The sequence below is a fragment of the Rhinoraja longicauda genome, chromosome 2 (genome assembly GCF_053455715.1).
Source record: "Rhinoraja longicauda isolate Sanriku21f chromosome 2, sRhiLon1.1, whole genome shotgun sequence".
NCBI classification, from domain to species: domain Eukaryota; kingdom Metazoa; phylum Chordata; class Chondrichthyes; order Rajiformes; family Arhynchobatidae; genus Rhinoraja; species Rhinoraja longicauda.
Genome location: NC_135954.1, coordinates 98,904,659 through 98,925,778, shown reverse-complemented (window position 1 = coordinate 98,925,778; position 21,120 = coordinate 98,904,659). Strand labels below are relative to the sequence as shown.

At 42.1% G+C, this 21,120-nt stretch overlaps 2 protein-coding genes across 2 annotated transcripts in view; both read left to right on the top strand.

Moving 5' to 3' along the window:
• The window catches only part of ncapg2 (non-SMC condensin II complex, subunit G2), a 78,685-nt gene extending 72,305 nt beyond the window's left edge, over positions 1-6,380 (top strand). Inside the window, exons 26-28 of the mRNA XM_078429453.1 lie at positions 2,521-2,621; positions 4,765-4,870; positions 6,013-6,380. Coding sequence (XP_078285579.1) covers positions 2,521-2,621; positions 4,765-4,870; positions 6,013-6,064 — 259 coding nt within the window. The 3' untranslated portion in view covers positions 6,065-6,380. The remainder of the gene's footprint in view (positions 1-2,520; positions 2,622-4,764; positions 4,871-6,012) is intronic.
• A 2,628-nt stretch (positions 6,381-9,008) lies between these two features.
• ptprn2 (protein tyrosine phosphatase receptor type N2) overlaps positions 9,009-21,120 on the top strand; it is a 669,963-nt gene continuing 657,851 nt past the window's right edge. The window contains exon 1 of the mRNA XM_078424921.1: positions 9,009-9,290. Within this exon, the coding sequence (XP_078281047.1) occupies positions 9,209-9,290 (82 nt within the window). The 5' untranslated portion in view covers positions 9,009-9,208. The remainder of the gene's footprint in view (positions 9,291-21,120) is intronic.

Below are 21,120 nucleotides of genomic sequence, written 5' to 3'. Positions count from 1 at the left end.
TAAAATCAAGCACCCAAGGGAGCAGGAGCAGCTATTTTTCCATGCAACAGTAGTCCTGAACCCTGCACTCCAGAACGAGCTGTGATTCTAACCAAGCAGTCCCTTATAGTTACAATAATGACAACACAGCAATGTGCAAAAATGCCCAGGATATATTCTGTTCATAAAAAACAGAACAAATCCAATCTCTCTAATTTCTGCTTATTGGTATACCTTTAATCATCAGCAAAGTGAACGGGGGTGTCCTGGAATGGTATTATTTGGTGGAACCTATTTTCCAGTGATGTGTTTGCCCATGCCCGGATTTGGTTTCACCAGGACCACGTTCCACATCTCATCACAATCGTGGGTTGAACGTGGATTGGTGTGTTAAAGTCCAGGGGCGAGGTGATAATGACTGCTATTAACATCAAGGCAATATTTGTTGGCATGGTATCATGAAGACCTGGTAATACCAAATTCATCAAGGGCAAAATACTCAATGGTTGGATTTGTATCTTGCACAAATGAAGATGGTTGTGGTTCTTGAGACCATTTTGCAAGAGTTCCGCAGGACAGTATATTGGACTCAACCCCCTGCAGTTGCATCCTTAATGACCTGTCATAAGGTCAGAAACGGGAGTGTTCAATGTCATTGGCAATTCCTTAGCAATGTTGCAGTCCATGCCTGCATTCAGCTAGGCCTGGACAACATTCAAATGTAGGTCAATAAGTCACGTGTCAGACAGTGACCTTTAACAAGGGACTGTTTAATGACCTATTCTCTATATTTAATAGTACTATAACTGAGACCTGTTCCCGCATCAACTTTGGGATCAGTATTCACTTGAAGCATAATTAGATCAGCCACATTAATATGCTCTTGTAGTAATGTATTTGAGGCTGGATATTCAATGGCAATTTACACACTCTGATTTCCCCACCAGAGCATTTCCATCAACTTTATCTCTGACAGAAGGCAAAATCACTTCTCTCCTGACTGTCCTCTACTGCAGTTTATTCTCTCTCGCACATGACATTTCGATTCTTTTTGCGATAAACCTTCCCAAAGAGAGAATTTACAGTTGCAAATGAATCTTCCAGCATATCTTTGAGCTGTAGAGGAAACAAGAGGGCTCTGTGGAAACCTATGGGGTCACCAATAGAACGTACAAACTCTGCATGGCCAATACCTTAGATAAAATCAAACCCAAATCTCAGGAGTTGCGAAGGAGCAGCATTATAGGATATCTTGAACCTCTCGCTTCTGCAGTCTGACGTTCCCATCTGCTTCAAAAGGACATAAATTATGTTGGTGTCCAAGAATTGATGGTGACCTGCCTTAATTACTACCAACTGGAAGCACTTAAATTCACTACAATGATGCACTTTGAGAGGTTGGTTACAGCGTAAATTAGGTACTGCCTCAGAAATGACCTAGAATGGTAATTCGGGTTTCACTGTACCTTAATCGGTACACGAGACAATGAACTGACCTTTGAACAACTTCAATTTGCCTATCAGCACACTAGATCAACAACAGATGTTATCTCATTGAATTGCTATTCTGCTCTGGGCCATCTGGATAACAGGAATACATGTCAAGCTGCTCTTCGTTGACTACAGCTTGGCATTCAACACAATCATCCCCCCCCCCCCCCCCCCCAACTCATCAAGCTTCAAGACCCGGGTCTGTCTAATTTTGCATCGGGATCGACTTCTTTTGACATCGGCAAACCTCGATCTGTGCGGATCAGTAATGACATCTCTCGGGCCATCAACACGGGTACTTCACAAGACTGTACTTAGCTTACTGTTCCCGTCTACACTCATGATTGTGGCTAAGTACAGCTCCAATGCCATCAACAAATTCACCAACAAACACCGCGGTTTTTGGCCGTTTCTGAGGTGGTAATGAGATGGCGCATAGGACCACATCAACGACCTCTCGCTCGACGTCAACAAAACCAAAGAACTAATTGTTCACTTCAGAATGGGGAAGTAGAGAGGCCACTATGCCAGATTTCATTAGTGGGTCGAGGGTGGAAAGAGTTGACAACGTCAAATTCTTAGGAATTAACATCTCGGATGACATGTCCTGGACAAGTCGATATAATCAGGAAGAAAGCTCGTCAGTGCACCTACAGATAGAAATTTAAAGATTTGGCATGTTACCAAATAACATGAACAAACTCGTAACTGTACGAGTAACTCGCACTGTAAAATGTATCCTGATTGGAGCTTCAATTATTTGGGCATGCCCTCTTGTTGCCCTCTTGTTGCTGCCACCATCGTACAGGAGCTGTCCCACGTCACCAGCTTCAGGAATAATTACCACTACAACCATCAAAGTGCATTTCTCTCCACAGATGCTGCCTGTCCCACTGAGTTCTTCCAGCAATTTGTTTTTTACTTGTGATTCCAGCATCTGCAGTAAATTGTTTTTTTGTCAATGAAATTTTGTCTGTTCTTTTTTAACAAATAGTTTCAATTGTTTTGTAGCCCGGCACTGCTGATCTTAACTATTTCTCGTGTCTTTAGGTCATTTTTAAATGAGTTAGCAGAATGCATAAATTCTGAAGTCATACAAGGAATTGTGGGATTGGTAGCTGCTCTTCATTTCCTTCTCGCACTTAATAGAGGTGAGTTTGGGATATTGATGAGGGCAACATGAACAAATATTGACAACATTTTAATCTAATTGTGTGGGGTTATGGGGCGAAGGCAGGAGGATGGGGTTAGGAGGGAGAGATAGATCAGCCATGATTGAATGGCAGAGTGGACTTGATGGGCCGAATGGCCTAATTCTGCTCATATCACATGACCTAGTAGACTAACATGTTCTCATTGTAGATCAAAATTATATCTGATCCATTACTTCGTAGGATAGAATTATACTTTACAACTGTTTAAATGACCTTTTCAGATAAAGACTGGGCATAACTATCCTTCCTTTTACATCATTGGTATTGCTATTAAAGAAAGTGCCACTAGAAATTGCAGCAAATGTACATTGGAAATGGGCCGTTTGGACTATCTATTGAGAAAAACAATCAATTTAATAAAAGTAGTCACTTTACTTGTTGAGTGTGCATTATTAAGTGCCTTGATCCATATGACTATTAGATGATAAGAAATATTGAACGGGTGCCAAATAGTGTAAGGGGTGGCAGGATGGTGGAGTGGATAGTGCTGATCTCAGATTCTGAGATCAATGTGCCATCTTGATCTTGGGTGCATTCTGTGATGAGCTTGTATGTTCTCTCCAGGACAGCATAGATTTTCTCTGGTTGCTCCAATTTTTTCCGACATCCCAACAACATTGCCAGTATGCTAATTTGCTACTGTGAACTACCCCTTAGTATAGAAGATTGGCAAGAAGAATCAAATTAAAGTTGATGAGCATGTATTGGCAAGAATAAATTGCAGGTGTACAAGGGAAATAAGAGGAGGAATAGCACTAATGACATTGCTCGCCTGGGAGCTAGCATGGATCCAATGGGCCAAATGACTACATCCAAGTTCATAGTAGGTATATATGGACTTTAGTAAGGCTTCTGACAAGCTCCCCCATGGTTGGCTGGTTCAGAATAATAACAATAATAACAGAATAACAGAACTTTATTGTCATTCGATATAAATACCGAACGAAATTTCAGCAGTCACAAAGCACAGCAAAAAAAGAAAAGAACACAAGACACACGATCCCAACACAAACATCCATCACAGTGACTCCAAACACCCCCTCACTGTGATGGAAGGCAACAAAACTTCCACTCTCTTCCCCCCGCACCCACGGACAGGCAGCTCGACCCCTGCCGAGTCGACCGACACGCACAGCCCCCGCAAGGGGATGGAAGGCCCCGCGGCCGAGCTGCACCGGGCACTGAAACGTCCCGCGGCCGAGCCTCGCCGGCGATGTTAAGTCCAGCGGCCGAGCCACGCCGGGCGATGGAAGGCGCCGGGCGCCGCTAAGTCCCGCGGCCGAGCCGCACCGGGCACTGAAACGTCCCGCGGCCGAGCCGTGCCGGCGATGTTAAGTCCCGCGGCCGAGCCGTGCCGGCGATGTTAAGTCCCGCGGCCGAGCCGCGCCGGGCGATGGAAGGCCCCGCGGCCGAGCCGCGCCGGGCACTGTTAGGTCCCGCGGCTGAGCCGCGCCGGCGATGTTAAGTCCAGCGGCCGAGCCACGCCAGGCGATGGAAGGCCCCGCGGGCGATGGAAGGCCCCGCGGCCGAGCTGCGCCCCGGGGAAGAGACCTAATAAAAGAAAGGTTTCCCCCACCCCACCCGCCGCCACACACACATACACAGCCAAAAACAGAAACAAAAACCATCCCAACACCGACACAAACAACAACAAAAAAAGACAAACAGACTGCCAGAGAGCCGCAGCCGTTAGGCGCCGCCACACGTGGTTTCAGGCACAATAGATCCAAAGCGTGTTGGCTCTTTATTTGTCTGAAATATTCTGGGCCCACTCCCATATTTCTATAATCTGTCGTCATTACCTTAAAAGCAAAACAGCTTATGAGAAACCTTCAAGTGTGATAATTGAAAACATAAACTTTTTGAAATGGCAAAAGTGCCAATAATCTATATGTAATATCTTTGGCTTTCCTTATCTATATTGATCCCCTTCTCATCCAATGACGGATAATCTTTTACTTGAAATGTCACCTTTATGAAGTTGTTTATTACTGAATTGATGTTATAAAGCAAAATCAGAGAGCAGGGTAGCTCAACCCATTCGCAGCTTTCGGTTCTAAAATGCAACTTAATTATACAGGTAAAGTGAACGTGAAAAGAGATGCAATCAAAGGCACAGCGACAGTCATTCACAGGAAGTTTCAGCTTTACAGTGGAACTATTACTGAGTTGAGTGACATTGAAAGGTATGTTTAATAATGTGGGAAATATTATTACGTATTTTTAACCTTGTCTTTATTGAAAAGCTGGCAACTGCATTTGCAGAGGAAATTAAACTTGGGTATCAATTAAAAGTAAATGTCAAATAATAACCTGTTGGCTGAATTTTGGATACCGTATTTCTCTCTATGTAACAAATAATGCCATCAAAATCTGGATCTATGGATCATGATGGAAATAGTTTTAATCCCCCTCTGTCTCACAGTACAACCAGTTTATAATAATGCATATTTGGTACTACTGTCTTCCTGTTTTACTGGTAATACTAATCCATGTGATAAATGATCTATACCATTTTTAAGTTTTGAATACATTCTTAAACTGACTTCCATTGGTATGTAATTACATGAATTTTGTCTCAAGGCTGTACCGATGAGGCATCATTCAGCAGCCTGAAGAAATTCAATGCCAAAAGCATGAAAAAGACATTTTACGACAGTTATGTTATCTGACCTATAAAAAAATGTATGCCTCTTTTAAAAACTTTATATATCTTGTGTGCTAGCTGAACCTGGCATGCCTATATGTTGCCCATAGCAGGTTTATTCATTTTTATTACAGGTTTATTATTATCACATGTACCCCGATACTGTGAAAACACTTGTCTGATTGTTATCCAGCCAAATCATACGAGATGAGTACGATAGACCCATACATAAGTACAACAGTTAGTGTAAAGATAAAAACCCCAGAGTATAGAACATCGCATTACAGTTACAGAGAAAGTGCTGCAATGGGGTAGGTTAGACGATCAGGACCACACCCTTGGCTTATAAAAAGACTGTTCAGTGTTCTGGTAACAGCAGGGAAGATGCAGTTCCTAAATTTGCATGTGCATGCAAATGGCCTACTTTTGCTCCCTTGACTTATGGACGTGCAAGATTCTGACAGAAAAGTTGAAATAAGGAAAAAGATAAGGTCATGCGTGTAATCATTGAATGACTCAAAAGGCCACTTGGCCTGCTCCCCATTCTTTTGTATTTTTCTATTGTGTTTGCTAAACTAAAATATATTGGGTAGTGGTGATAACATGTTGGTGCCAGTGCTAAATATAATTTAGCTGAAATGCACTTAAAAAAGTATATTGATGGATTTTCTTCTATTGCAGGACCTTGTACTTGTCTTCAAGCAAACATCTGGATGATCTCTTACAGCTGTGAAATATTGTGAGTGTACCTTCTCTATCAGCAGAAAGGAAAATTGATGCATTCAAGCAGCACAACATTTTTCTCCCTATTTTGCAAGAAGTAAAGTTGGTCTGATATAATTGGAAATTGTATTTGTCATACATAAATATCTGTGCCAATTAGAATGAAGCAGGAACTGAGATATGAACGGACGGACATGCTGCATTTTTTTGTCTGGGGGGAAGAAAAGCTTTTTTTTCAAGAAGTTAAAAGTAATGAAATTTTCTACTTTGATTTTGGACTGCAAGTGGCCACCAGGAGATGTCACTGAAACATACACAATATTTTAGCGAGAACCATCATGTGATTATATATTATGCAAAACATGAAATGTAAAAATTGTTTAACAATTAGTTTGCTGTAAACCCTGTAATTTGTAAATAAATTGAAATATTTATATGTATATCTTTGCATGTGTCTCTCACCCTGATCCCTTAGTTATCAGCCTTGCTCCTTTTCCTGGTCCTTGCCTCCCAATTTTCCAAACTAAAAGCACAAATATTGAATATACTAAGATTTGAAATAAGGTGTTACGGCAAAATAAAGGGTGTTATGGCAGGATGGGGAAGGAAGATGAATAGGTAAAATGGCAGTATTGTTTACTGAGAACACTGCAGTGCCTATAATGGACAAAGACAATAGAGATGTTACTACACAACTGGGACTATTTTATAGCCACTTGCACCTCCTCCAACCTCTTCCCACTTGCCCTTCCTCTAACCTCTTCCCACTTGCCCTTCCTCTAACCTTGCTGTCCTTCAATGTCCTTCTCATTGGCGAAAACAGATGTAAAGAACCTTGCCTGCACTCTAGACTCCAAGCACAATTTCTCCCCTTTATCCTCAAATGGTCCTACCTTCTCTCTGGTTATTCTCTTGATCTCAAAATGTATTGATTTTGTGCTTACTAAATGTAGAAGCATACAAAAGAGAGTGATATCATTTCAGACGTTAAGGGAATGGAGGTACATGGGGTTAGTGCAGGGCTGAGATGAAATATCGATCATGATCTTACAGAATTTGCACTGCGGTCTTTTTCCTACGTTCTTGTACGTGCATGTCAATTTTGTGATTTGTATACCAGGCACCCGGACCTTTCTGAACAAAACAAAATCCATCTATTATTTTAAATTAATTTTTCTGCGTAAGTGGGTAGTTTCATATTTTCCACATTTATTCCATTTGCCTTATTTGTCCCATTAGCTTGTCTACATGCTCATGAAGACTCTGAACCTTACTCGCAGTCTGTACATTTACCCAGCTTTGTATCATCTGCAAACATGGACATGTTACACTAGGTCCCCTCATCCAGCTGACTGTAATAGAATGTGAACACAGGGATAACAGCGGCAATGCTTGCAAAACCTCACGAGAACTTCAAATGGAAAATAATTAAGATGAATAAAACGTGGGAATCATTCAACAGGCCGGGTAGCATCTGTGGAAAAAGAGTTATGTGTCAGATTGAAGACCCTTCATCCCCCACAGATGCTGTCTGACCTGAATGTTTCCAGTATTTTATTTTTATTTCTAGTTTAGGCAATTTTGTACACTTTTGTTTATTGGAGAATAATGAAATTGTGCTCATGAGTCTTTGCACATGAAAAATTGTCCCTCCCAAAGGAGCACTTACATAATTTTACTGGAGTATCTGTCCATATTTTTTGGTGATTTACATGGAATAATTAATTAGATGAAACTAGACTATAATTGTTTTACCATATGTTTATTATGAAATTAATCGTGCAATGTGCCATTGTTTTCTGTTTGAGAAATAGAGATGTCAAACAAACTAATTGCCAACGAAAATATTTTAAGTCGCCGCAATCCTATTGGGATCAGTGAATAAAATGGGAAGGGGAAGTAGAGGAACGGAACACAGAACGGCGCTGGAGAGATGTAGGAAAATACAGTTCTCAGAAAACAAAGCATTTTTCTACATTTTGATCTTTGTTTTGACAGCGTAAATCTGAACGGTTGTGATCAATGGTTGCGCAACGCATGCAACAAATAATGAGCTTCTTTGGTTACCGGGCAGTTGCACCAGGCGGCGCCAGTTGTCACTGGTGTGTGTGGGGTGGTGTGGGGTGGGGTGGGGGTGGTGTGGGGTGGGGTGGGGGTGGTGTGGGGTGGGGTGGGGGGGGTGAGGGAGGGCTATTGATGCACAGGTGGAGGGTCTCATCCAGCGGATGGGCTTGCTTGCACTATGTTGAGGGTCCCGTCAGCGGTGCAACGACAATGATGCAGAGTGATTGACCCAGGCACTGTCCTTCCCAAGCTTTGGCTATCACGAGGACTGGCCCGGGAACGACGATAAGACAACATGCTGGGGTAACTCAGCGGGTCAGACAGCATGAAGATAGACACAAAATGCTGGAGTAACTCAGCGGGTCAGGCAGCATCTCTGGAGAGAAGGAAGGGGAGACACTTCTTCAGACTAAATCAGGGGATTAGGAGACACAGAGATATGGAAGAGTAAGGTGTGAAAACGACAGGTCAAAGCAGACGGTGATAAGGAAAATGTAGAATGATTGATTGTTGGCTGAGGGGAAGGCGACAAGGAGGCATACGATCAGTAAGATTAATCAGGACAGTAAAACTAGTCGGAGAACTAGGGTGGGGGAGAGATAGGGAAAGCAAGGGTTACTTGAAGTTAGATACATCTATTGTGTGCAAATGGGTCTCGACCCGTTCCTTCTCTCCAGAGATACTGCCTGCCCCGCTTAGTCACTCCATCCTCTTGCGTGTGTCTTGCCTTCAGTGTTGACGGCGCTGGGTGATTGCGAGCAGCTGGGCTGGGCCGGGCCGGGCACGGTGTGTGAGGGGGGGGAGGCTGGACGCTGCTCGGCGGCTGCAGGGCGGTCCCAGGGAGCGCTGACAGACAGACAGGCAGGCGGGGAGGGAGGGAGAGAGAGAGAGAGGGCGGAGTGAAGCTGCTCGGCTTTGGAGCCGCTGCTGCTGCTGCTGCTCACACCGCGGGCAGCTGGAGAGCGCTGCCTCTCCCTTCACTCATCCACACATCATCTCCCATCCACACATCACCTCCCATCCACACATCGTCCTCCCTTCCATCTTCGCCCAGAAATGGATTGCTAGTCTAAAGTGCAATGGATGAAGAATGATGGAAACGATCTACTCCATCCTCCTGCTCCTGTCGGCTCTCCATTCCCCGGCGACAGCGAGAGCGGACAAGAAATTCGGTGAGTTTGTTTGATAGCTTGTGGTGGCGTTTAAAAAAAATAAAAAAAATAATAATAAGCAACCCGCCCTGAACTGCTGCTTATCAGGTGAGGATCTTAAACGGTGGCAGGTTGCGCATCACAGGGCTCTGAACCCGCGACAGGCTGCAAAATAAAAGGTAAACCCGGCGAAAAGATCCTTTCCACAAACCTGCCATGCATTTAGGCGGGTAAAGGGTTGGGATTTATCATTTGTGCGTAGCAGGTACATTGGGTCTGTCGCGAAGGGCGTGTAGCGCTGGTTACCATCGGTGGTTAAACGCGTTAACTTTCACATCGACACAGTGACCCAGCGACCGGCTCCACAAAAAAACAAGCAATCCCTACCCATTATGTCAGGTACTTCGTGGCTATTTTTTTTTGGTGATAAACACCCCGTTGACCTGTGCAGGCGGAATTAATTGGTTGTGGTTATTGATCGTACGTTGACCGTCCACTGGGACATATGAGCTCGTCATTGGGAACTAGAAGTAGATCTCCCGGCCGCTCCATTCCTTCCTTCCATCCATTCCACCTCCCCTCACGTCCCTGCTGTACATTTAGTAGTTTCTAAGTCATTAAACTCGGCTCGGTGTACGAGGACATGTTTCATCGTGTGATAGCAGGGGCGGGGTGGGCCGATTGGCCCATCTCCGTGTTGAATAACTTCATGTCCATCTAGAAGTCAAATCTCTTACTATGAAACTTTACACACTTTCCTTTTTTTTGGGCGAAGAATGAATGGTCCCGACCCGAAATGTCGTCTGTCCATTTCTCTCCACTACCCTGCCTGAGTTCATATCGGTCGCTGGTTTTTGGTCAATATTCCTTGGATCTCTGCATGCCTCACCTATACCTTTAGCACAAAAGCCTTACGTTTAAGGGAATTGAATCTGTACAAATAAGTCCAAGTATGCTCTTGCCAAATCCTGACATCATTCCATTGTGAAAATTTAGTATTGCATTGCAGCTGTTTTGTAATAAAGGCTAACAATTGCTTTCCTGTGCTGCAGTTGCGTGATAATTTCATGTTATCTGTGTACAAGGACATCAGGCTTCATCTGAATAACCAACACTTTTATCACTATTCTGCTGCCAATTTTTCCAATCAAAGTTGATAACCTTTCTTTGCTCCATCTGTCACGTTCTTGCAAATTCAATTCACATATTAAATATTGGTTTGCCAGTATTTGACTTTGCAGAGAAGTGCAGGGATTTTTTTGTTTTGTGCCCACTGGCCCCATGACCAGTTTGAGGAGATCAGATGTAACATTTCAAAGATTGGTGATGGCATGAGACTAGGTGGGAATGTGAGTAGTGATGAAGATGCAAAGTAGTTCCAAGGGGAAGGTGAGTGGTAGATTAAGTATAATGTCACCCATTAAGATGGAAAAGAGAGAACTATTGTGTATCTATAGTGAGATAATTATAAATGGTGAGGGACTGGATAATGCAGACACTGCAAATGCTGGAAAATTAAGCGACAAAACAAGTCCTGGAGGAACTTAGCAGGCTAGGCAGCATCCGAGGAGAGGTGGCATTTCGGTTTGGGTCCCTTTTTTTGATTCGGAGATTGGATAATGTTTTATGTTCAAAGGTACTTGGGCATCTTTGTACCCAAGTCATTGAAGGCCCACGTGCAGGTGCATCAGGCAATTGGGAAAGCAAGCAATATCATGGCATTTTTTGCAAAAGGATTTGAACACAAGAGTGTATTTACGGTTCAATTTTGGTCACATTCTTAAAGACAGGATATACTTCCTTTAGAGAGAATGCAACAGATACTAGTTCTTAAGATGGCAGACCCATTCTATGAGGTGAAAGTGAGCAGGGGTGAGTCTTCATTTTCCCGAGTTTATTGGAATGAAAGGTGATCCCATTGAACCATCCAAAGTTCTCAAAGGAGTGGATGATGATGTTCAGCTGAAGAGTCTGAGACGAGCAGACATAGCCCCAAAGTACGAGGCAGCTCATCTAGGACTGAGATGAGCAAAAAGCTCTTCACTCAGTGTCTTTGGAATTCTCTACATCAGAAGGCTGCAGAGACAAAGACATTGATTATAATCAGAATAGGATTCAACAAATTTCTGGACATTTAAGGAATCAAGGGATATGGGGAATGTGTTGGGGGTTGAAGATCAGCCCTGATTTTGCCCAATGGTTGAAGGGGCTGAATGGCCTCCTGCTGCTATTCCCATGCTCTCAGGGCCATTTTTCACCCCCTTCACAACCTGCTTTCCAACTGCCCTTTGCATCATAAGCAAAACAGGGGAATAGCAAATGCTGTCAGGACACCTGTGACTGTAGCTGAGGTCCAAGCACTGATCGTTGTGCTAAACCACTGGTAACAGCTGGCTGAGCTGAATCTGATCTGTCTGTTCACCCTCGCTGTTTTTAGCTTTTCATTTGTTACGCTCAGTCTCTTGAGCCTTTACGTTGTGTAATAGTGTCTCAAATACCTTATCAAATGATTTTGAAAATCACATGGCACCGGCAGGCTTCTCCTTATGTCCTGTATTAGTCATAACCACAAATGTGAAAAACATAGGCAGGGTAACTATGGCAGAATTACTTTAGCTTGTGTGTACTTAATTGTAACATATCATAAGGATGAATGGAAGGAATGTTTAACCTTGTTCCTCTTTTTGTGATTTTCTACACACTTTAATTGATTATGTAGCCATAGTGAATAAGATATATGCGTGGCCTTTCACCCTGCACTCTGTGAAAAATCCCAGCCCTTTGGGGGTTGGAGTGGAATAACACCAATATGATTGCAGCTTGTTCTATTTGGAAAGTACTAAGGACAATGTGTTCAGTTTCACTAGCAGTTTGGCAAATCAGCATGCAGATGTGAATGAATATTTATTTGAAATACTAATTTGCTTCATGGTAATGACTGAATAAACAAATCTGAACTCCAGTGGAGTGGTGGACTTGAGCTGAGAGATTGGAGGGAAAGATGTGGTAGACAAGATTAGCAACAGCAATTTCTAGGGAACAACTGAATCTTGGTGTTATAGTTAGCCTAAAATGAGTGGAAGGTGTTTAGAACAGGCAAGTACATCTTTCATTAATGAAGTTTGTCCAAAGGAAGGTTTATTAGTACAACTAAATGCAAACACAAAATCTTATTTTCATGTCGTTTACGCTCAAAAATTATTTTGTTAACACTGAGGGTGCTTGTACATCTTATATATCTGTTTATCCTATAGATTTTTTTAAACCCTTATTTTTACAATTATTAAACCAAACATGAATTCAGAATTTAGTAGAATGCGTCTAATAAACAGGATATTGTTATATCGGTAATAATTTGAAATGCTAATTTGGTTCATGGTTATGACTGAATAAACTCCAGTGGAGAGGTGGATTTGAGCTGTGAGGTTAGAGGGAAAGATGCATAGGTTTAAGGTGAAGGGGAAAAGATTTAATAGGAATCTGAGTGGTAACTTTTGCACGCAAAGGGTGGTGGATGTATGGAACAAGCTGCCAGAGGAGGTAGTTGAGGCTGGGACTATCCCAGTGTTTAAGAACAGTTAGGCATGTACATGGATAGGACATGTTTGGAGGGATCTGACCAAACACAGCCAGGTGGGACTAGTGTAGCTGTGACATGTTGGCTGGTGTGGACGAGTTGGGCCGAAGGGCCTGTTTCCACGCTGTATCACTCTATGCACAAATACGAGAGGGGTTACTAGATGTTGTTCAAGAAGGGCTTTATTCAAGAAGGGCTGCAATTGTTATATCGATAACAATATTATTACTAATAATAACAATAAAAATAATAACAGCAATAGTATTAACCAGGATATTGTCATGTTCAAATATCAGGAAAACTTGAATTAAAATGAAAATGGGGAAATAGCAGTCACTCGAGAAAAGACGTTTATTTTTTTGGAGAGAACCAATGCTGCTTCTGAAGGAATCAAGCCGTTGTTTTGTCCCAGAAAAAAAGAGAAAATGCTGAAAATCTTCATCGGGTCCAGCTGTTTCTATGAAGAGATAAACCATGTTAATGCTTCAGTTAGCGCTTCTGAACAGTGTGAGCCTTCTGACTTCATCTCCCCAGGGCTTTGGCCATGTAGCCAGTTCTTTCCTGTACCATGCTCTGTAAGAGCATCGCTTATTGCATAATTTCTACTGATGGCCTCTTGTGGAATTGCCACCAGTTTCTTGATGCTTTTTAATAAGTTAAACGGTAATACTCTTGCGTGTCTGACACTTCAGCCTTTAAGGATTAAACCATTACCAACAAGTAAACTACACAAATGAGTTAATCATGTCTGTTAACTATGTATCTTGTATATTGCCACACATTATGTAATATTTTCTCCTTTACATCTGATTGTCAGAAAACAGTCTACCCCTCAACTTGTATTATCAAGGTTAACATCATGAGTATTGAAGCCTGCATAGTATTCAGGCTGCTTCATTGGGTAGGCCACAGTGTTTACATGCAAAACACCAGGCTCGCAAAGCAGATGCTCAATTCTGTGCTGTGTCACGGGAAGTGATTACCAGGCAGAGGAAAAGATTCAAACATCGGCAGACAGCCACCGTGAAAAAAAAAAGCAATACCCCACTGATGGTTTGAATCTTCGTCGATATCAACAGACTGCCAGAGATCGTAGAAAAGGTCTGCAACGCCAGAGGAGATGTACCCATATGGTACAAGTTAGGGTTTATATCAGAATTAAAACCTGAGAGAAGTCTTTCCTCCCACTCTTGTAGCTCAAGGCAGGTACTATAACAACTTCAAAAAAGACATTTGGACAGGCACATGGATAGGAAAGGTTTTGAGGTATATGAATCAAATGCAGACAGGTGGGACTTGCATTGATGGAGCATCTTGGTCGGCATAGACATGATGGGCCGAAGGACCTGTTTCTGTGCTGACACCTGTCCAAATGTCTTTTTTGATGTTGTTATAGTACCTGCCTTGAGCTGCAAGAGTGGGAGGAAAGACTTCTCTCAGGTTTTAATTCTGATATAAACCCTAACTTGTACCATATGACTCTAATATTTCTCGATGGTAGGTCTTTGTGTGTGTATAGTGATAATGAACTCCTGGAGTTAAGATTAGTGATCCAAATTTAGACCACTTCAGTTCAGTGTACTCTCTCAAATAAAGAAAGAGATTAATTTTTATATTTCATCGAGTCATACAGCACGGAAACAGGCCCTTGGCAAAACTTGATCATGCCCACCAAGATGCCCCATCCATACTAGTCTCACAAGTCTGTGTTTGGCCCATATCCCTGTATGGTATAGAAAGTAGACACAAAAAGCTGGTGTAACTCAACGGGACAGGCAGCATTTCTGGAGAGAAGGAATGGGTGATGTTTCAGGTCGAGACCCTTCTTCAGACTAGTTGGGAAACGAGAGATATAGACGATGATATAGAGAGATAAAGAACAATGAATGAAAGATATGCAAAAAAGTAGCGATGATAAAGGACACAGGCCATTGTTAGCTGTTTGTTGGGTGAAAACGAGAAGCTGGTGCAACTTTGGTGGGGGAGGGATAGATATTCATACCACTGGTCAGTAAGCTGCCCAAGTGAAATATGAGTTGTACTTCCTCCAATTTGCATTTAGCCTCATTCTGACAATTGAGGAGACCTAGGACAGAAAGGTCTGTGTGGGAAGGGGAAGGAGAATTAAAGTGTTTAGCAACTGAGAGATCAGGTAGGTTCAAGATAGAAAGAAGTTGTTCCTAACTTACTGCAAAGAATGTTGAAGTGCTGGTATTGTCCTTAATATGGAAAGTCACCGCCCTATTAAAGCTGACAGTTGACTTGCTGCCACTTTCACTGGGGTCTCCTACCTGATGCCTGTTTAGGTGACAGGTTCCATCTGGGGTTCTGTAATGAACAGATGACCCTGGCACACCAGGTTGGGTCCAGATTCAAGACCAGGAGTCAAGAATGTTTAATTGGGATATGTACTGACATCGGAAAACTGAAATTCTGTGTTGAGCAGCATAACAGGCCTATAAACACAATGCACATCGATAATATATAATCAAAAATTAATACATTAATAACTACAATATTCGTGCAAAGGTCCTTCACACAACCAAAGACAGTAAGTAGAAGTTCATAGTTATGGGTAGTGTTGTGTAGTGTGTTGATGGTTGTTGGGAGTACTCCATTATTGGGTTGGTATCCATTATCCATTGGCATGCATACTTTGCAAACGGTTTTTCTATCAATGGAGCTCAGTGGGCTCTTAAAAAAAAAAAGTAAGCTTTGGGTTATTTTTGCAGGGCAATATTTCAGTAGACCTCCATGGTATCCATACATGTTAACCCAATACCGGGTCTGTTTGGCATTGAGTTGTTCTAAGTTCTGTAAATAATCATTTACTGAGCTCTAACACTGTTGTTTTATTCAATTGACCACGGCTTCTTTTCCGCCAGTTACCAACCATCTCTGCTGGGTTTCCACTTTTCTATACGACATAGGAGACTATTGCGACCCATCTAGTGTGTGCTGACTCACAACAATCCCATTCTCCTACTCGTTTTTCCTGTAACCTTTACTTCCCACAAATATTAGACTCCAGGGAAGGCCAGAAAAAAGACCCATGTTTTAACATGGCATCTGTCCAGTCAGGAATAAGGTTAGGAATCACTCCTTTGTACTAAAGAAACAGAGATCTTGAAGTCTACATCCATAATTACTCAAATGTTATTTTATGCTTTCTTATTATCTAGAGGAAGGTCATTTAGGCTCTGGCTCTCAGTCCCATTCCCCCACTTACTTCTCCTCTTGCCCAGTCTCCTTGCATGCTCATTATCCTCCCTGTGATTATCCTCTCACCCATCTACATTCTTGGGGCAATTTTAGAGATTTCTTTTTTAGATTTTAGAGATACAGCACAGAAACAGGCCCTTCGGCCCACCGGGTCCGCGCCGCCCAGTGATCCCTGCACAATAACACTATCCTACACCCACTAGGGACAATTTTTACATTTGCCCAGCCAATTAACCTACATACCTGTACGTCTTTGGAGTGTGGGAGGAAACCGAAGATTTCGGAGAAAACCCACGCAGGTCACGGGGAGAACGTACAAAATCCATACAGATGGCGCCCGTAGTCAGGATCGAACCTGAGTCTCCGGCGCTGCATTTGCTATAAGGCAGCAACTCTACCGCTGCGCCACCGTGCCGTTTTAGAAGTTGTGCAAACTCTACAGGGACAGCACCAGAGGTCAGGATTGAACCTGGGTCACTGAAGCTTCGGAATAACAGTGCAAATTAATGTATATGTTGCTTGAGGCAGTGTCTGGTGAGGTTAGGATTGCTAAAATGTCTGGTAGGTAGGGACCTACGGAAACTAAGGCTTTTGGTGTTGTTGAGAAGTAAATCAGCTGCGATCTAACTGCAGCGTTGAATGGACTTCTCTGTCCCTAAAGCAACTGTATTTGAATTGTTCTCACTTGTATATGGTTATGTTTTGGCCTCCATCTGTTTCCTTTTGGAGGTAGACGCAAAATGCTGGACTAACTCAGTGGGACAGGCAGCATCTCAGGAGAGAAGGAATGGGTGACGTTTCGGGTCGAGACCCTTCTTCACCTTTCCTACACATGTTTCCTTTTTGGAATTGCTCATCTCTCCATGTTTGCTGCCATGATGCATTTCTCATTCAAATTTCCTCACTATCCTCACCTGGATTGTAAATATTCATTTTATAAGGTTTGTGGCACAGAAATGAATTTTAATAAATTGCAAATCAGCCCAATTGCTGAATCTTTCCCAGTGCATTTTAAGTACCCTTTAAGGTCAAAATGATTGAATGTAATAGACCCGGCTACCCAGATCTTCTCGTTCAAAGGTCAGTTTTATTGTGTCTTGCATGCATGATTACAGAGGCTGACCGTGAGTAATCCTTTTACTGAATGTGTTATTGGATATTATAAACTTATTGACAAGGGTAAAATGAATTATTTTGAGATTTCCAAGAGCGTCTTTCTTCTCTGTGCATTGATGACTGTTTAACTCATAAAACAGTGCTCATTGACTACTTTAGTGAGAAGGTGAGTAAGTGGGGGGTAAGGGAGGAGGGAATTTGTCAGCAAAGAGTGTACCAATTCCAATTCTTTCCAATTACCAGTTCTTTCCTTTCAGTTCATTTTTTCACAGCCTTATTATTAGTTTAGTTGCAAATGCTTCTGCCATTGGTGAAGCCACTTGAAAAACAACCCAGCGGTAGTTCATTCGTTCAGACGTGATACGATTTCATAATGGTTGTCAGCGTCACATTTTATTGTTATTTTGTTTTTTTAACTCATTGTCAAGACCAGCACTTATTGACTGAGAAGACAGGGCTGAGCTGTTATCAGGCAACTGAATCATCCTACCACAACCAGAGAGTAATGCTGAACTACTATCTACCTCTTTGGTGACCCTCGGACTATCCTTGATCAGACTGGCTGGCTTTACCTTGCACTGCACTAAACGTTATTCCCTTATCATGTATCTATACACTCTAAATGGATCAATTGTAATCATGTAATGTCTTTTTGCTGACTGGTTAGCACGCAACAAAAAGCTTTTCACTGTACCTCGGTACACATGACAATAAACTAAACTGAATTGAAAAGAACTGTTGAAATTCTTCTGGTGCTTCAACATTTCTGGCCAACATAATGGCCCAGAGACAATCATCGAAGAACAATGTCTTTCCAAGTCATCAGTATGACTCGGAGTAGATCCCGTTGATGATGGTGTTCCCAACTGCCTGAAGTCATTCAAGCCCAAAGATATCATTAGAAAGATTGACACAAAATGCTGGAGTAACTCAGTGGGTCAGGCAGCATCTCTGGAGAAAATGGATAGGTGAAGATTCGGGTCGGAACCCTTCTTCAGACTGTAGCAAAGATACTAGAGGAGCAAGATAGACCACTCGACTCTAAAAACCATAGTAGGCCATGGGTAAATTTCAGTGCCATTTTAGTAGACTGTGTGCTAGACTGGGCAGTGTTCACAACTCTGTTATTTCTTTGTATATAAAATGTTTGCAAACAATTATTTTTGTTCAACTTCATGGATAAGTTGATAGTTGACATTTATAACTATATCTTGAAGAGTTGCTGCTTCGTGATCTTTAAACTTGGATTTACTGATTGAATATTTGCACTAGAGATCCACTCTGTATCAGGCCAATTGATCATATTTAATGAACTGTCCTTTGCTTTCTCTGTTCATTTTAATTTCACATCCACGAGCTGTATCTCTTTTTGTTTTATTTTAAAAGTCATGGAAGCAGAGATTATGCATTTGCAAACAATAGAATACTGTATCCACGATATAATTAAAAAGACATTTAACTTTATACTTAGAGCCAAGAAAATTTGAATTGGTGAATTGATTAGTTAAAAACCCTTGACAGCCACTAAAATGACCAATGTTGCCTGACGTGGTACAGAAGCATGAATCCAATTCAAATAGACACAGTGTTGGAATAAATCACCGGGTCAGGCAGCATCTCTGGGGGAAAAAGGATGGGTGATATTTCAGGTTGGGATCCTTCTTCAGACAAGGGGGGAAGGTGAAGAGCTGGTATAAATCAGGACCTGATCTTTTCATTGGTTAGCTGATATGTGAAACAGTGCAACCCTGTATATCTCACACACAAAATGATGTAAATCTTACCATGAATGACAGAAATAAAAAGTGTTATCCTTGTTTATGAAGTTCATTTTTGAATGATTTAAAATTGAGGGGGTTGGTGCAATATACTGCTAACCCACAAATGTGTCGTTATGAGATATTCACATTTGAGAGAGAGAGAGAGTCATGTGAAAAATAAGATGAAGAGAGAAATAGTGTTGCTTTAAATCAAAGTTGCTTCTGATCCATGAGAAGGAACTTTGAGATCTATTTATCTCTCGCCTCGCACACACAAACATACACACATTCATATATATATATAAACATAGCACAAAAAGTAAGGAAATTTGTGTTTGGTAGATTATTTCTTTGTTGTAACAATGCTTCTTGGCAATAAATCTTATACCGTTGGAAAGCCTGTTTATTTCCCTTTTAAATGGTGCCACATTTGTAAGGAACATGCATTTGTGGGATGAGCAGCAGACCTGAGTATATGGGTTGCGCCCATGAAAAATTTGCCAAATCTTCTCTGCCAATGCCAAACAGCTTATTCTGCCATTGACTCTTGTTCGGTGTTGTTTGGTGGATTGGATGATTGAAGTCTGAAGAAACAATACATATTGGCAATTTAACAATTTATTCATTTAATAAACAGGAGCCAAAGTAGCGTGTGGAAGAACCATACACAGCCATAACAGCCTGGCACCTCCTCCTCATGCTGGTCACCAGCCTGGTCACACACTGTTGTGGGACGGCATCCCATTCTTGTCAGCACCTGGGGGTACCAGAAGCTCAAAACAAGAGTCAATAGCAACAGCAGAATAAGCTGTTTGGCATTGGCAGAGAAGATTTGGCAAATTTTTCATGGGCGCAACCCATATACTCAGGTCTGCTGCTCATCCCACAAATGCATGTTCCTTACAAATGTGGCACCATTTAAAAGGGAAATAAACAGGCTTTCCAACGGTATAAGATTTATTGCCAAGAAGCATTGTTACAACAAAGAAATAATCTACCAAACACAAATTTCCTTACTTTTTGTGCAATGTTTATATAAGTTAAATTTGTGCAGAGTGTGTTTGAGCAATACAAGGGGAACTGCACAAAAGAGGGGGCTGGGGAGGAAGTATGGGAGGGAAATGGGCAAAAACAGTAAGAAAGAATAAAATCAGAGAAATTAAGCAGGGGGAAAACATTTTAAAAGAAAAATGACAAAAAAAGTGAATTGATAGGTGAGATATTTTCTGCATTTTAATGTTATCATCACACACACTGTTCTCCCACAACACTGATTACACTGCGAGAGGCATAGCGAACGGCGGGTTTTGCCTACCAAAATGGCGGACATTATGCGCCTTTGCGTACTACACTTCAGTATAGGTGATTTCGACGGAGTGGTTCATCTTGCTCCGCTCTATTATCTTTGTAGTTAACCAACTTTTAGTTGAAGAAGGGAGGTGATGGAAGTGTTTTTAGAAGTTTCCTAAAATTAGAGAATTCAATGTTCATGCCATGAACTTACCCATGCAAAATATGAGGTGCTGTTCCTCGAATTTGCGTGTGACCTCATTCTGGCGAGGGACATCATTTTATGACATAATTAGAAACCGTGCCAGCATCATTATTTAGAGGGGTGGTCAATCTAGCATGGAATCAGCCCCTTCGGCTCATTAGATCCATGCAGACTATCAAGCATCTATTTGCACTAATTTCCTTTTATTGTCTCCATGTATCCCTCCACTCTTCCCACACTTCTCCCACTCAGCCACACATAAGAGTCAATTCACACTGTCCAATAGAGCGAGATCATCTGACCTGCGCATTTTTCTGAGATGTGAGCAGAAACTCAAGCACCCGGAGGAAACGCGCAGAGACGGGGAGATCGTGCACACTCCATGCAGGCAGCAGCGAGGACAGGATTGAAGCCAAGTTGCTGGAGCTGTGGGACAGCGACTCTACCACCTAAGCCACAGTGATAGGCCATGACAACAATGGCTACTCTTTCAGGGTGCTGCATAGCCTGCAAACCTTCATGGGGATATCTTGAGGACGTGACAATGCCATCCAAATTCAAGTTATCTCTTCTTACTGTCATTGTAATATAGCTTTCAGCAACGATTCTGAACGCAGGTGAATGTGTTGAAAGTGAATGAATTCTCACGAAATTGTGAACAATCTTATCAACCCCTCAGGA